The sequence below is a fragment of the Thamnophis elegans genome, chromosome 3 (assembly GCF_009769535.1).
Source record: "Thamnophis elegans isolate rThaEle1 chromosome 3, rThaEle1.pri, whole genome shotgun sequence".
Taxonomy (NCBI): domain Eukaryota; kingdom Metazoa; phylum Chordata; class Lepidosauria; order Squamata; family Colubridae; genus Thamnophis; species Thamnophis elegans.
Genome location: NC_045543.1, coordinates 122,289,604 through 122,305,188, shown reverse-complemented (window position 1 = coordinate 122,305,188; position 15,585 = coordinate 122,289,604). Strand labels below are relative to the sequence as shown.

At 36.5% G+C, this 15,585-nt stretch overlaps 1 protein-coding gene across 1 annotated transcript in view; it reads right to left on the bottom strand.

The window, feature by feature from the left end:
* SLC38A9 (solute carrier family 38 member 9) overlaps window positions 1–15,585 on the bottom strand; it is a 52,038-nt gene that overhangs the window by 12,038 nt on the left and 24,415 nt on the right. Inside the window, 3 exon segments of the mRNA XM_032213655.1 lie at window positions 5,088–5,194; window positions 10,164–10,271; window positions 11,557–11,751. Coding sequence (XP_032069546.1) covers window positions 5,088–5,194; window positions 10,164–10,271; window positions 11,557–11,751 — 410 coding nt within the window.

Below are 15,585 nucleotides of genomic sequence, written 5' to 3'. Positions count from 1 at the left end.
TATACAAATTGTTATAATCATCTCCATCATCCACACTTACAGTTTGTATAACATTTCATATTATCAATCTAGTATATGTAAATGCTTTATTATCATTATTAATCATTTATTTGGCTATAGCTATTATTACTTTGTCTTATACATAGTACTCAAAATTTAAATACATTTAACTAAATTTTATTGTGACGTTTCATTTCATTATCCTGTATCCTTCCAGAAATAGTGCAGTCCAATATCTATTGCCATTTGTAGAATCTGTATTCTAAGTGTTTTCTTGATAAGTCTTATGTAGACTTCTCTTGACAACTTGTTATTCATTGCATATCTTATAAAGATTGGAAACCCTCTATCTGTTCCTTTCATCAGCTTGACTTTTATTATCTCTGGTGCTTCTGCCGAAATTACTCTCATTGTTTCTGCCAAATTTTCTCCCCTTTCTTCATCTATATTTTGATATCTGAGATAGAGTTCCAGTTCATCGATCTCTCCTTTCCGTATTTTGCACTTATCATTTCCCTCCACTCTCGATTTGCTGTCAGTGTCAACAATTTTCTTATCACTTTCATATGTCTCTGTGGTTTTTTGAATTCTGTCCTCAGATTTCATTGTTGTTTTATAAGTATTCTCAACTCTTCCCTCTGTACTTTCTGTATTTTGATCTATAATTTCAAGTCTCTTTTCAATTCTCTCTGTGATTATTAAGACTTCTTGAATTTCTAGCATAATTCTTTGCAATGTTAGTCCCTTTTCTTCTTCATATTGGGCCATTTTTCCAGGTTATAGACACTGCCACTAAAACATCCAAGGCTTTTGCTAGGTTTCAAACAAATTCAGTAAAGTTTTTCAGGTCAAAGCTTTCTTTTTCCTTCAAAGAAACACCTGTATAAACAAGACGTTTTCCACTGACCCTTTCAGTAACCAAAGCCAATAGCTTTGTATTATCAGATATTGCCAAGTCTTTAGCCTTTAGATGGCAGTGTTACATCCTTTTCCTCTGTTTTTGCCTCTCTTTCTAAGCTCCGAACTCCGGAAGAGAAGAAAAAAAAATGTTTAAAGATTACGATCCAGACGAGCCTTGCGAGGAAAGAAACTTTTAATCCACAAATACAAAAAATGGAAAAAGTATAGGAAAAAAAAGGGGAAAGGGAAAAAAAGACCAGTCCAGTTTAAAAGTAAGAGGCATTTGTAAAAAGTCCATCCATAGAAAACAAACAAAATTAAAGTGAAAAAGATACGTGTTAATTCGCCACTTCCTTCCTTCTGTCTTCAATTTTAACTAAGTCTTTTGGGTTTTCTCTTCTCTAATAATAAGGATTTTTCTCACACTGTCTCTCCTGTTCTGCTTCCATTTTAGGGGACTGTCTCAACCTTCTGCAGCCATTTTTACTGCTTCTCTTGTAGCCGGCAAAAAGAGCTTTCTCCTGGATCGATCAGGGACTTTGCGATGTCCCTGAGATCAGCAGGACCTGCTCTTCTCTATCACCATTCCTTCGGAACAGTTTAGATTCAAAAAGGACCATCCAGCAACAGAGATATTGACAGCAATCATGGAGCCCCACGATTGCATGTTGTGTCGTTGCGACATCAAGGACCACCTCCCAGTTTTATTTACTCTTTTTTGCCTACAAACTCTTCTTTTCAGAAATTGGACCATATTCTAAATCTATCTTTTGAGTTTTATTTCACAACTGTTGCTCATCATTTGAAGCAAATGTTATGACTTCCTCCATATCGGAGAAAAAGTTGTGGTTCACAACTTTCTTTTCACTGGGCTATTTTACTATAGATAATAAGCAACAATCCCCAAATCTTATGTCTTCCCTGACAGCTCATTCCATCTTCTTTTACCCCTTCTTCTCTTTTTTGATTCTATCTCCAAACAGGCATTTATACAACATCTTGGGAAGAGTTTAGATTATTCCATTCTTTAGATTTGTGCCTTTTGTTCTGGTCCATTTCAATAATAGTAGTCGAGATTTACTTGTTAGCAAGTTGACTCCTGCTCCTGTCTCTTCTCCTTAGGGTTGCCATTTGCCTGCGCTGAATAAAAGCAGGCACCAAGTGCCTTTATTCAGTAAACCATGGTTAACAAAATTTGGTTCAGCATATACTGTATATGGCGTTTTCAGCAAATGATATTGTGGATGAGTTGTGGTTTATGATAATGTAGCAGAAAAACAGATGTAAGATGGAGGAATGTTTTAATTTAAAAAGTCAAAATGGCAGCCACAATCATGGGATCAATCCATGTTCCTATTAACATTTTATAGACCTTTTTTGACCCTGCCATGAATACCCCTGGTTGACTTCATTCTTCTCAAGTGGGGCTCTTTACTTGGATACCTCAACACCATTTGAACATTTATCTACAATCCCACAGTATTTTCACAGAATCATAGAACTATAATGTTCTATGTAATAGAAACACAGACATCTGCAATGTGAAGAAAAACATTAACTCATTCTATTCTGCAACATTCCATTTTAATTTTCTTATTTTTTTATATTTGTTAAATTACTCTCATGACTGTACCGCTCCAGTTACATCTGATAAAACCCAGATTCTGTCCAAGCCCCTGAAGCAGCAGAAAATGAATGATTAAACGAACAGACAATTTCAGTGAGTAATATTGACCTTAATTTCTTTTTAGCTAGATATAATTCCTGTAAATGTTTGGAATGGGATCTTCAAACCCAAATTGAAAATCAACAGCTTATGGAAGTCCCTTCTTCCCTGGCAGAAAATGCTTCCGATCCCCGGTCTGTTGTTGTCTGTTCAGCAGCTGCTTTACTCAAGCAGGATGGGGATGATATGAATTTAAAAATGGAGATTGCAAATTTTATATCTAGTCAATGCTTGCTCACAGCATAAACTGTTATCTCAGTCTCTGAACTTTTAACTTCTTTTACTGTCAACATTTCATTTGAGTATATACTATATACTAGTTCTGGAAACAGTAGACTGCTAGTGAGATCTGCAAACATTAAACTGGGCTACAGTCTAAAGCATTAGGCTGGGCTACAGTGTAAAAAAGTTAGATTTAGATTCCATATTTATCCAGAAAGTCATACATTTTTTTCTCTTTCTCGACTTATAAGAATAGAAAATGGAGAACCTTCTAAAATAAGCATCTCTTTAAAATAAATGGGTTAAATATGCTACTTTTGGGCACTGAAAGAGTTTAGCTTCAGTTTTATGCTACAAGAACCATCAAGTTCAGCGCTTATGTTAAATAACATTAAGAAAATATAGCCAATTCTCAATATGGACAGCATGAACAATTAAACTAAGTTTGAAAATCTGGGAGAATAAAATTGTTGTGACCATTTTACAAAAGGTTAGGACTACTGGGTGGGGTGGGGTGTTCCCAGTCATCATTTACACCAACAGCTTATTTTGTTTTGGTTTGTTTTGCTCCAAAAACAGAAGATTAAGGAAGCAAGTCTCCAGAGTGGCTTAATTTAGAATTCACCTTCTTTCAGATGGTTCGAATGTTGCTTAACTTTGTGATTGACTCAATCAGAGCTTCATGTGCCTCTTCTGTTATATGAAGTGAGATGGATTCAATGAACTTTGATACTTTTTATTTATTTGAGAAACAAAGGTGACAAATCTGATTTTGCTTGTGATTGCATGACCCCTGGACACTGTAACCGTCATAAATATGAACCAGTTGCAAAGCATCCAAATTTTGATTATGATGTGATTATGGGGATGCTGCAATGGTTGTAAGTGTGAAAAGCAGTCATAAGTCGCTTTTTTCAGGGCTGTTGTAACTTCAAACAGCGGTTGTAAGCCGAGGACTACCTGTACTTATTACTTTGTTTCTTTTTAAGTCACTTCCATCATACAGCTTTAATTTATGATGCCAGACCAAGATAAGCAAGAATATAACTGGAAGTTATAACCAGAAATCATCAAATTGGAATTGCTTTTTTTTTTTAGATAGAAAATAATAAATTCAGCCTACTTTCAATTAAAAGTAATATGAAAGTCAGCTGTATTTACAGTAATTTCAGCCTCCTGCTTTGAAACAAAACATGCATTTTACCCTTTCACTCCTCTTTAAAGAGAATTGTAAATATCCTTTTGATTTCTTGGCAGAATTAAAATTATTTTCAGGAATAATTGCCTTGTCTGAAGTGCCAAGTTTCAGATTATTAGGTTCAAGGGTTTTATCCTGCTATTCGGCAATACTCCAAACCAAACCAAATATTTGTGTTCTGATGAATTAAAAAACGCAACCAGATTAATGGTCAAAGTGAAATGGCAAAAAAGCACTACAGCTTTTTAAAAAAAACATCCCTTAAAAATTTAATACAATTTTGTTTAATGACATATCATGTTACCCTGTATTTTCTTCTTTCTTGAGTCACTAGAGACTTTATTATAAATATACAAAAATCAGTGTCTGGTCCCCATGCTAATGAATCAGACTTTATGCGACATTCATGACAATTCAAGTTTGAGATCCAGCTGTAAAACATTTCTCCAAATATTTGGAAGGTCATCCAGATGCTGAATGGCAAACTTGAGATAAGTATCGATGTTCTGCTTTTCTGCTAAATGTGGAATCCCATTTTTGCTCAGTGCTTTTCCGAAGGTCAGTCCTGAAGACTGGCTGAAGTGACAAAGCCTAAATGATTCTATGCACACTTAATGGAATCATTCTGACCAAACATCCACTCTAGGGAAGATTCATTGTTATCCCCCGTCTTTGCTAGTTCAAATTTATATGTATGTATACGGACTGGGAGAGCCTCAAAATTTTAGAAATGGTTCTCTAAACTTTCTCAAACTGAAAGCCATCAATGATTTCCTTACTAGGAAGTCCTTAAGATTCTTCAGAATCTTATTTTGAGCATTTGTCCTAGGGCTGGCCTGAATAATATTTGATTGCTTAATGAAGCATTCAGAGAAAGCTAGCTGTAGACTAAGGTGAACAAACATTGGATTAGAGTGCTGAAATTTACATGACCCCCAATACAGGCCATACCTGAGCACATACCTAAGAACCATTACAAAGAGCAATTTGAGGAAAAGTCACTTTTTGCATGTAAACATATTTTCTCCTCTAGTCACTTACATTTTTTTCTTGGTTCCTGTTATTCTTAAGTAGCGTAATTACACAATTATGGATAAAGAAAGCCAGGGTCAGCACTCCTGTAAGCTGAGGAAAAAAGATCCTGAACTCTGGAGAAAGAGAAAACATAAATCAGAATTTTCAGAGTGGTGACTGTTAATGTTAAAATGAATATAGTCTAGTGACTATCGATTCCTAAGCGAAGCTCCCAGTCATATTTGTAGTGGCAGCTGTTATATATTCAGGTAGGATATATTTAAGTTTCGCAAAACATACAGAAGAAGCAGCAAGCAATCAGATGTAAAAGGAGAACACCAACAATTATAGAAATAGCTGTATGAAATTAGAATTGAGACAGCTCTTAATACATTGCTTGCCTCCAGGACATTGTACTCATAATTGACATTGGATAAATCTTTTTCTTGCACGCACGTACATACAACTAAAACAAAACAAATGCCTAATTCCGTGCATTTTACTCCTTTTTCCAAAGAACTATCCAAATGATGTCATAATACTACCCACCCATTTATATTGCCTTGTATTTTTTACAATAAAGTTACATCATTTAATCACATTTTTTAAATTTGAAAACCAGAGAAGGCTAAATAATAATACCGAACACATTTATGGGGGAACAAATTTTCCACAAGAAAGAAGCATTTCTCCCCCCCCAAAAAAATCACAGTCTGCATATTAGGAAAGTAAGAACGTTATTGGCAGGCTGATGGGATAGGGGCGTGATGGCAAACCTATGGCATGCGTCCTAGAGGTGGCAACCAGAGCCCTCTCTGTGGGCATGTGCGCTGTTGCCAGCTGGTCTTCTGGTTTCCGACGTGCACATGCCAGCTAGTCTTAGTGTGTGCCAGTCCTCCGGCGCGTGAGAAGATCAGCTGACCGGCACGCATGCACATGCCGGAAACCCCGAAGACCAGTTGGCCAGCACGCACATGTGCACTGGCCAGCTGGTCTTTGGGTTTATGGCACTCCGGCGCCAATATAGGGTACAGGATTAGACGATGATGCAGAATTGAGCTATTCCAAGGACTTTTGGTGCTAATCTTGTCCTAACTAATACAAGTAAAATAAAAACTAAAAGGAAGCATTCATGAATGTGATAATAGCTTTACAGCATTTTCTACACTATGATATGCAGATGCATTGAAAGTGGGCCTCACTCCTTTCAAGTATGTATAGGACTTCATATTTTAAAAAGGTAAATTAAAAAACGCATGCATTTCCTTAGAATTTGAATATTATTATTTTTTTAAAAAAAGGTTTCTTTAAATTAAATGTGTATATTTATACCTAATACATAATTGTATTCCAGCTTCTTTTGTACTACTAGTGGGTAACATTCTAATTTAACTATCAACATATTGTTATATATGTTATATAGAATGTATTTCTTTTTGTTGTCATCTGTTTTAGATACCATGAATTACTATTCAGTAAGAAAAATCATATCTCTGAAGCCAAGCTCTTCTCTGATTAACCAGCTAAGCTCAAGAAAAAGTTTTGCTTTCCGTTCTCTACCACTACAATGGTTTTCTGCCTATATTTTAAACAAAAGGAAATTTAAGCAGGACAGTGCTTTCCTACTAGGTTACTTCTACATCTATATATAGAAATCAGTTCCATTTACAGGAGAGACTAAGCCATGGTTAGCAGAAAGATAATTTACTGATGAAACCTCATTTGGCTGGCCTTCACACACTGTTTAAGCCATAGTTGAAAGCAACCAACTATATTATGATTTAGAGTGCAACATTTTTCCAGTTAAGATATGGTGCCAGATTGAGGCCAGTAGAAATATCAGTACCGAAGAAAATGGGATGGAATTATTTTGATGTCTGCTCTAGAATATCTATTTAATCGTTTTGTTTTACTGTCATCAATACTGATCATATTGCATGTACAAAATGCACTGTTTCCATTTCACAAAAATAAGTAGAAACGTGATGCTTCCCTGCCGACTTAATTCATACATGGCTTTTGAACGCTGAGTTTGTTGCCCACCCATGATTTAACAAAATACAAGGCTGAAATTCTAATGTTTGTAAGACTTTTCTGATTAAAGTTAAAGCTGGATTTACCAAGTCTGCTAACTTAACATCTGTGCAAATTCACAAACAACCCAACAGAATTGCGTAATTCTCCCCCCCCCCCGCTCTTTTTCCTGCCTTGTTTGGATAATCATTCAAACATTCACAGATGAAGTGTGCCAGTAAACAATAACATCTGAGCAACGATTTCTGACAAGAGCCATCTGGAAGACTATTATGGGAAAGCTTCATTGCATGTTAGACAAAACCATCAAACAGCCAAGTAGATGCAGTAATGATAGACAAGGGTGAAGCATTGGTCCATATACATGTCCTGCATGTCTTCTATCACACACCAATGAGATTGCCACATGGCAAAAATATGAGCTAGCCTGCCAGGAGATTCTAACCTAGGCAAATGATTTGAGTATGATTACTAACATATTTACTCCCCACTCTTCTTATTTGGGTTTTTACCAAGGAGATCTAAGGAGAGTTATATTTTACTCAAGCACTCAAAGTAAGCTCTCAAGCACAAATATTATTTTTCCCCTACTCTGCTGTCAACTTAGAGTTAAAATCACTGTGTTTCATCACGTGTATAGGAACTTGTGTTTACCATAACATCAGCCATTGACTAAGCAAATCCTTTTAAGAACTATTATTTACTCTATTATAAAGCCTGGAAAAAAGGAGGAGGAAATTATCCAAACCACAGATCCAAAATCTTGGTATGGATTCTAACAAACCCCTCATCCAAAGTTTCCCATGATAGAGAACAACAGTGTATTAACCATTTACTCAAACTAATTTAGAACTACGATAAACTCTGCTGTTTATGAAGAGGTTTGAAATGTTCCTGCTTTATAAAAAGAAATACATTTTGGTTCACCACATGAGAGGGACCCACACTGTCCTTGGCCATATATTGTGAACTCTACATAATGTGGAGTCAGTCTACTTGAAAGGAAGTAGTAGGTTGAGAAAGATTGCCTCATATCCAAAGCGAATAAGTTACAAACAGGTTCCAGTTCATTTTCCATGGACTGTAAGAGGAATTGAAGACCACTAGGATTGCTGGCAGGTAATATTCAAGGGCAAGGAGTGGCTTGACAGCAGGCAGCAGACTGTGTCACTGGTGCCCTGAGGCCTCACGTGCTAAGCAGTTATGTCCTCTGGGAATACCCACCCATTCCTGCTGCTCCTGGGCTGTGCAAACAACGACAACAGGGAGGTAAGTCTTTGGCAGAGAGGATGGTCCAGTTATTCTGCCATGAGGATGCCTCTGTTAGCATAGAAGAACAAAACAACAATAAAGAAGACCTTTCTGTAGACCAGGGGTCTCCAACCTTGGCAACTTTAAGACCTCTGGACTTCAACTCCCAGAATTCTGGAAGTTGAAATCCACAAGTCTTAAAGTTGCCAAGATTGGAGACCCCTGTGCTAGACAAAGGAAAACTCTTTCAGGAAAGGAAAGAGAAGGGAGTACAAACTAGAAAAGAAGGAGGGAGGGAGGGAGGGAGGGAGGGAGGGAAGGAAGGAAGGAAGGAAGGAAGGAAGGAAGGAAGGGAAAATATTTCTGTTCAACAAAGCAGAGAAGGAAAGCAAAGCAGAACTTTGGAGATCTTAGTGGAATGGGTTTCCGCCCTTATATCATTCTTGATATAATCTTGAAAAAAAATTACATACCAACCAGAAAAACCCAAGTGTTAAGGGTTCTAATTAATGAAAAATAGTGACAGCTAAGTTGCCATAGTGGAATGGTTGTTTCATAAGTACTTGTTCTGATTTATCTGCTCTGCCAGATTGCTACCACAATCCAATTTCTTAAGGGGCCTCTTCCAACACTTTTCTTTAGATAGAACATTTCTATAAAGTCTCTCACATCAAAAAACCTACATGTGGGAGGCAATGTTCACAGAACATTAAAAAATTCTTGTTACAGGCTATTTTCCATCCATTTTTTTCTGAAGAAAAGAATGGCATTGAAAACTATCCTTAAAGATTTGGTTTTTGTTGTAATGGCTGATAGCTATTCATCCATATAGTATTTTGGAAACTGGAAGATTGACTATAAAGTATGAACAAACTGAGCAGATAACTCTAGGAGGAAAAAATGTATGTAATTCCCTTAGCTCAGGGGTTGGCAACCTTAAATACTCAAAGAGCCACAAAGGCCCTAACCAGAAGCCTCCATTCAATTCTGGAGCCAACCAGAAGTCCGGTTCCCCTACCATAGAGTCTCTTCCTAGCGCAGCGTCCTTTTTCCTCTACCTGTCCTAACTGAAAGCTTGTCAATTGGAAAGCCGACTGGAAAACCTGCCCTTGTCACAGAGTCTCCTCCTGGTGTGCCATGCTTCCACCCTCCCCCAAATGGAAGCTCTTCTCAAAATTCTGGCGCTGACCTTTCGACAGTGAGCCGCAGCAGAGGGATGAAAGAGCCACATGCGGCTCCAGAGCCGTGGGTTGTTAACCCCTGCCTTAGCTGTATGTTACTGTCTAGGAATAATTAAATTTAGTGTCTGCATAATGACTCCCCAGACAGCTTCCCCAAGAAAATAATCATCTACTCAAAGAGCAGCAGAGGAAAACAATATTTTTCAGAGCTTATTTTGACATCACATTATATTCCCAGCAAAAGTAGAAGAAATCACTCCTGATGCCTCTTTACAAGTTTTTTTTATAGAAGACCAACAAAACCACTGCCTTGGCTTCAGATCTGAAGCAGAAATACCACTGTGGTGACTATCCAATTTAAGGATTAGGTTTATGTGGGTACCCAGTCATGACATCTTATTTCATGAACATTGGCTTAGCATGTGTGACCCAGTTTTGTCTATAAGGATGGTTTCCAGCCTTCATGATAGGTAGAGAAGTGATAGGTCTGATGTGTTTTAGACAATTAGGGTTTGGATGGATTATAGCAAGGTAGATAAAGTAATACTATAGCCGAAAGCTTATCCTGCCTGCAGGCTCCATTCAGTTGATTAAATTATTTAAAGGGAACAGTCCATAAATATTTTTTAAAGTTTACCTGGCACAAAATATATATTTGTTGCAGTCCAATCAAATTCTAAATGGAATCCTAGAAGAGCAGCTTTCACAGTAACAAGAATAACTAAATAAATGACAGAGACAGTACCTGCAGCGGGAAAAAGAAAATAAACAATTGTATCTAGATATATTGAAACTAATTAATATAGGAAAAATGTTCTTTAATATCTACAAGTCTTAGAACATTATAATTCAGCCTCTCTCTTTTACATTCTTCTTGTAAATCATTTTAACCGTAATTGAATGAAATGAAGTTACTTGACATCATATTCAACAATACCAAACTGGAACATGTTAGTGGGAGGACAAAATAATGTTAACCAAATTGTGAGCTTAAAATCATTATTACCATTGTTCTCATAATAATTATCTGAAAGAAAAATTAATCAGGGTTTTGGAGACTAGAAATTCTAGACACAGTAAAAAAACACAGATGTGCTTTTAAATGTGGATATTTTCATTGAAAAATAAAGAACTTGCAGTCCAAAAACTTCCTGTATCGTACCTCTGCAAGATAAAGCAAGCATATTTTACACATCCATTTTCATAAACATGATCTGACACTCAAGGACAAATAACAGATTGCATTGCTTCCTTGCTTTACGATATTTCAGAACAATATTGCTATACAACATATAATTTCACCTTATCTATTACTTTCATATTACTTTACCTATTACTTTCTATAGGTGTGTGAATATATTGCAGAGAGAAAAAAACAGCATTTAAAAAACTGGAACAAAATGAGCAAAATATAAACTCTTATGGATTTCTAAGAGTTCAGTATCTTGTTTAATCTTTTACTAATTTAAGGAATATCTCCAATTGAATAAAAGAAGAAATAACAAGAATGCAAAAGTTTGAAACTTTTTTGTTATGGCTAAGATAGACAATTGTTCTTTCTTCCTTGGCTGAAATACACAATGTGATAGATTCACAACTGGATTACTGCTGTCTCTTTTTAAAGTTAAAAAAAACACAATTAGAGATGTCAACTAGCAAAAGTTAACCATTTTGAGGGCTCATTAAACATGATTAATACTGGATGAAATTGCTTTCCAGTTACTGGAGAAAGAAGAGTGGAGCAAATGTTATCTTCTCCCACAGTGAGAGCACTGTCATTATAAGGAAGCATTTTGCAGTGGAAAGAGAGGTTGAAGAACTAAAACAACATACAAAATCTTCCCCAACATTTGCTGCTTCAAGTTAATTCAAGATCTGTTATTGCCCTGGCAAGTTTTAAATTTCCTGAGATGCTGAAAAATTGGAGCAAAGGTCTTTTGTGTAGTGAGACCCACAACTAACAAGAAATTTATTGAGTCAAGATATCTAAAAGAATCTATTTTGCATAATTTTTAGTGACTACTACATACCTAATATGTTAAATTTGGCAAAGAAAGATGGAGATTTAAAATTCAACAGTAGAAGAATGATGGTCAAATAAAATGGAACGGTTTTGGATTTGTCCCACCACTTTTCAAATTCCTCAAATCCAACAGCACCGATAGAAGTAAATTCAAAAGTTTCGTTTCCTGGTACTTTATGGTTACTGTCACTTGGACATATTACTGTAAAATTAAAAAAGAAAGAAAATGATTGTTTAGCTTAAAAAATCACTTGCAATAGGTTATGATGGTGATGGTGATAGTGAGAAATTATGTTCTGGAAATCAAACATTGAACATTAGTTCAATGTTTCTCAATCTTGGTTCCCTGAAAATTCTGGGAGTTGAAGTTCACCCATCTTAAAATTGCCAAGGTTGAGAAACATGGCATTAATTAACTTCTTCAAAAAAGCATAAGCAGTGCCCTGCTGGTCCAAATAGTCCAGTAGTCTGTTCTTACCATGGCCCATCAAGAAAGTCCACTAGATTCCCTTTAGAGCAGTCCCACTGCCACTAATAGCCATTCATCCAGTCCCACTGCCACTAATAGCCATTCATCCAGTCTCACAGCCACTAATAGCCATTCATCCTATGGCAAAGAATCTTTCCTGTCTAAAGCAAAACAATAGCCCGAGAATTAACTAATATGTGAACTTGAATCCATAGAAAAGAGTCAGTTTCATGTAGTGGTTAAGGCACCAGCTAGAAACCAGGAGACGGTGTTCTAGTTCTGCCTTAGACACAAAAGCAGCTGGGTGACCTTGGGCCAGTCATTGGCTTTCTTTGCCCTAGTAAGAAGGCAATGGCAAACTACTTCCAAAATCAAGACAAGAAAATCACAGGGATTAGTCAAGGTATTTGCCAGGAGTCAACACTGGTGTAAGGGCACAAACCCCCAAAACACAGAAGCTCTGCTAATGCCAGGCTTACTTTTCTTTAAGCATGACTTCCATATTGTTTATGTGCACACATAATTCTTACAGGTAAGAAATGCATATTGGCAGTAAGACTTCCTTTGCTTGGTGTCCTTCAGATAACTTAACTGTAGTTGCTGTCATTTCCAGACAACATGACCAAAGGCCTGCCTTGGGCTATGCTGCCCAGAATGATGGGAGCTGCACTCCAGTAACACCAAAGCACCCCTGGACAAATCCTTCATCATTCAAACTGCCCTTTTCATGCTGCCATGTGGTTATTAGGTCTCTGTCAGGGAAAGATGGGCTGTGCAATCTATAGAGTACTGCATTTCTGTAACATTTCATTTGCCGCAGCTCTGTGAATTCATAACCTCTTCCCCTCTTCACCATTTGTTGCACTGAACAAGAGAAAAAGGATCAAGACAACTACCAAAGGGTCACAGTTCTCCAGTGTATATATACCAAAGACAAATTCTTTGTGTTTCAATCACACTTGACCAATAAAGAATTCTATTCTATTCTATTCTTATTCTATTGTGTTTTGTTCTATGCTATTCTGTTCTATTCTATGTATTGATAAGTCAAGTTGTCTCTAGATACGTGTATTATCCATTAAAATGGTTGTTGGTCTTATTTCATTCAAAACATTTAAGCAACTTGGGCAATGCTGTAATTTTCAACGCAATCACCACTACTTTTGTTGCTCAAATCACTTTGAACACTTACTAGTATTTTTAATTGGCTAACTTATAACTCCTTGCCCAGAAAAGCTTGTTGGCAACTTTTTGTTTCCTGAGTTCCAGAATTACTGGAATTGTTTATGAGAAGGTGATCCTTTTTTCCTTTTGTCATAAGTCTTAAATAGGGAATTGGTAGTTTCTCAGAATTAGCCCCAAGCAAAGTATGTGTCTAGCCTGAGCTACGATGTACCACTGAACATATCCTTTGGGTGCATACCAATTGCAAAATACATGCACAACATCAGGAAGACAGCTGAAATGGCATTAGAATGAGGGCAATTACCACAATCCACAAGTACACTCAACAGGAAAGAAACAGCTAACACAGATCTATCACATCTATCATAGATCATATACATAATTCCTTATATATTTCTTTTGTTTTATAAGACTCCTAGTGTCACTGAACATGTTTTCTCTTCCCCTAACTCCCAAATTTGTTTTCTTCTAGAGCATTATCTCAGTTCTAACTCACTGTAACAAGTCCAAATTCTGCAAAGATGCCACGTAAGCTACAAAATAATCTTTTAGATCATTATTGTACCATAACCCAGGGTACAGACTACCAAACTGCAGGCTTCTAAGCAGTACATAAGCAGTGTGGAATTTTTCCATGTAAAGTTTACATGTTAGCTTAGGTATAGCTCTGCATCTTAGTTAAAGGATAGTTCTCCTAAATGTCAGCAAATTCCAATATTGGTTTACTTATTTTTGATTTTTCATAGCCTCCACAACTTGAAAGCCTCTTAAGTAGGTTACAACAAGTTTAAACTATAAATGCAATGCAATGGCAGATTCATAATAGTGTACTGCATTCACATCCAGCATTCTTTCCCTTTAATAACAGATTTCTGGTTTGCAGATAATACTTTTCACACAAAAGGGAAGATAACACAATTAAGCAACAGATTCAGATAAATGGAACTCTAGAAGGGAAGGTTATTTCTGATATTTTAAAGATATGAATACACATAAAGAAGAGTAAAGGTAAAGGTTCCCCTCATACATATGTACTAGTTGTTCTCAACTCTAGGGGGCAGTGCTCATCTTCGTTTCAAAGCCAAAGAGCCAGCACTGTCCGAAGATGTCTCTGTGGTCATGTGGCCGGCATGACTAAACGTCGAAGGCGTATGGAACGCTGTTATCTTCCCACCAAAGGTGGTCCCTATTTTTCTACTTGCATTTTTACATGCTTTCAAATTGCTAGGTTGGCAGAAGCTGGGACAAGTAACAGGACCTCACTCCATTACACGGTGCTAGGGATTCAAACTGCCGACCTTCTGATCGACAAGCTCAGCATCTTAGCCACTGAATCATTATTCCTTTTACTTATTAAATTTGCCACCATTCATTTTATACAACTTTCTCACAGTTGTGCAGTATTTTCCAAATGGGACTTTTGACTTTATTTATGAAGTATATGACCATAATAAATATCTGATTGATTTGATTTGACTCTCACAACTCCCCAATATACAAAAGATACCATCTTGAAAATTTACTAGGTTAGATCTAGGTGGAAGACCAAAATCACATGGGCTGTAATAACCTTTCATTGGCAGAAGGCTGTCTTTTTGAGAATCTAGTATGAGACGTCATTATCCATGATTTATACAGAAAATATGAACTAATTAGGACATTGATGGAAATTTCCAAATGCAATTTTTTTCATCCCATGACAGCCTTTTGCCTAATTGGCTACAAGCCCCTGAAGCACAAACGTTTGTACAGAATAAATAGATGTAAAAGAATCATTAGCATTATTTTCCCAGTCTGTTTGTTCTGTGCTATCTATATAACAGTAGTGCTTGAGGGAAAATTAATAGCATTTCTGAAATTTACATGAAGTTACAGTGAAGGCTGAATTCTTCCCATTGGTTTGATACAACTTGTAACTAGCAGAGTTAAGAAGGGAGTAATGTAACAACAAATAATGAAATAACACCAGGGTGGCTTTTAAAATAAGCTTTTGAAACTAAGATGTTTCTGATGTGAAACTATGATCCCTCTGTTCTGCAAATGTCTGAACATTTTTTCTTCAAGATATATTCTTTCGGTTGCTTTTAATTAGTTGCAACTGTTTTAAATATTACTTAGCTTTTTGCCTTGATAAACATTTTGTATATTTAGTCAATTTTAAATTTCATGGAAGCATATTGTCTGAGGTCACATGTGCTACTAGAGTAGGTCACATGTGATACAGAAGGAGGTAATGGCCTTGAAAACAAGGACATTACCTCCTTCTGTCCTAGGACTTTTAAAGAAGGTAAAAAGTGAGATTATGCTATTACTAGGATAGGCAAGACCAACATTTCTAGACCCCTCTTTTTGATTTTCATTCATCTTGTAGTCTGGAAGGAT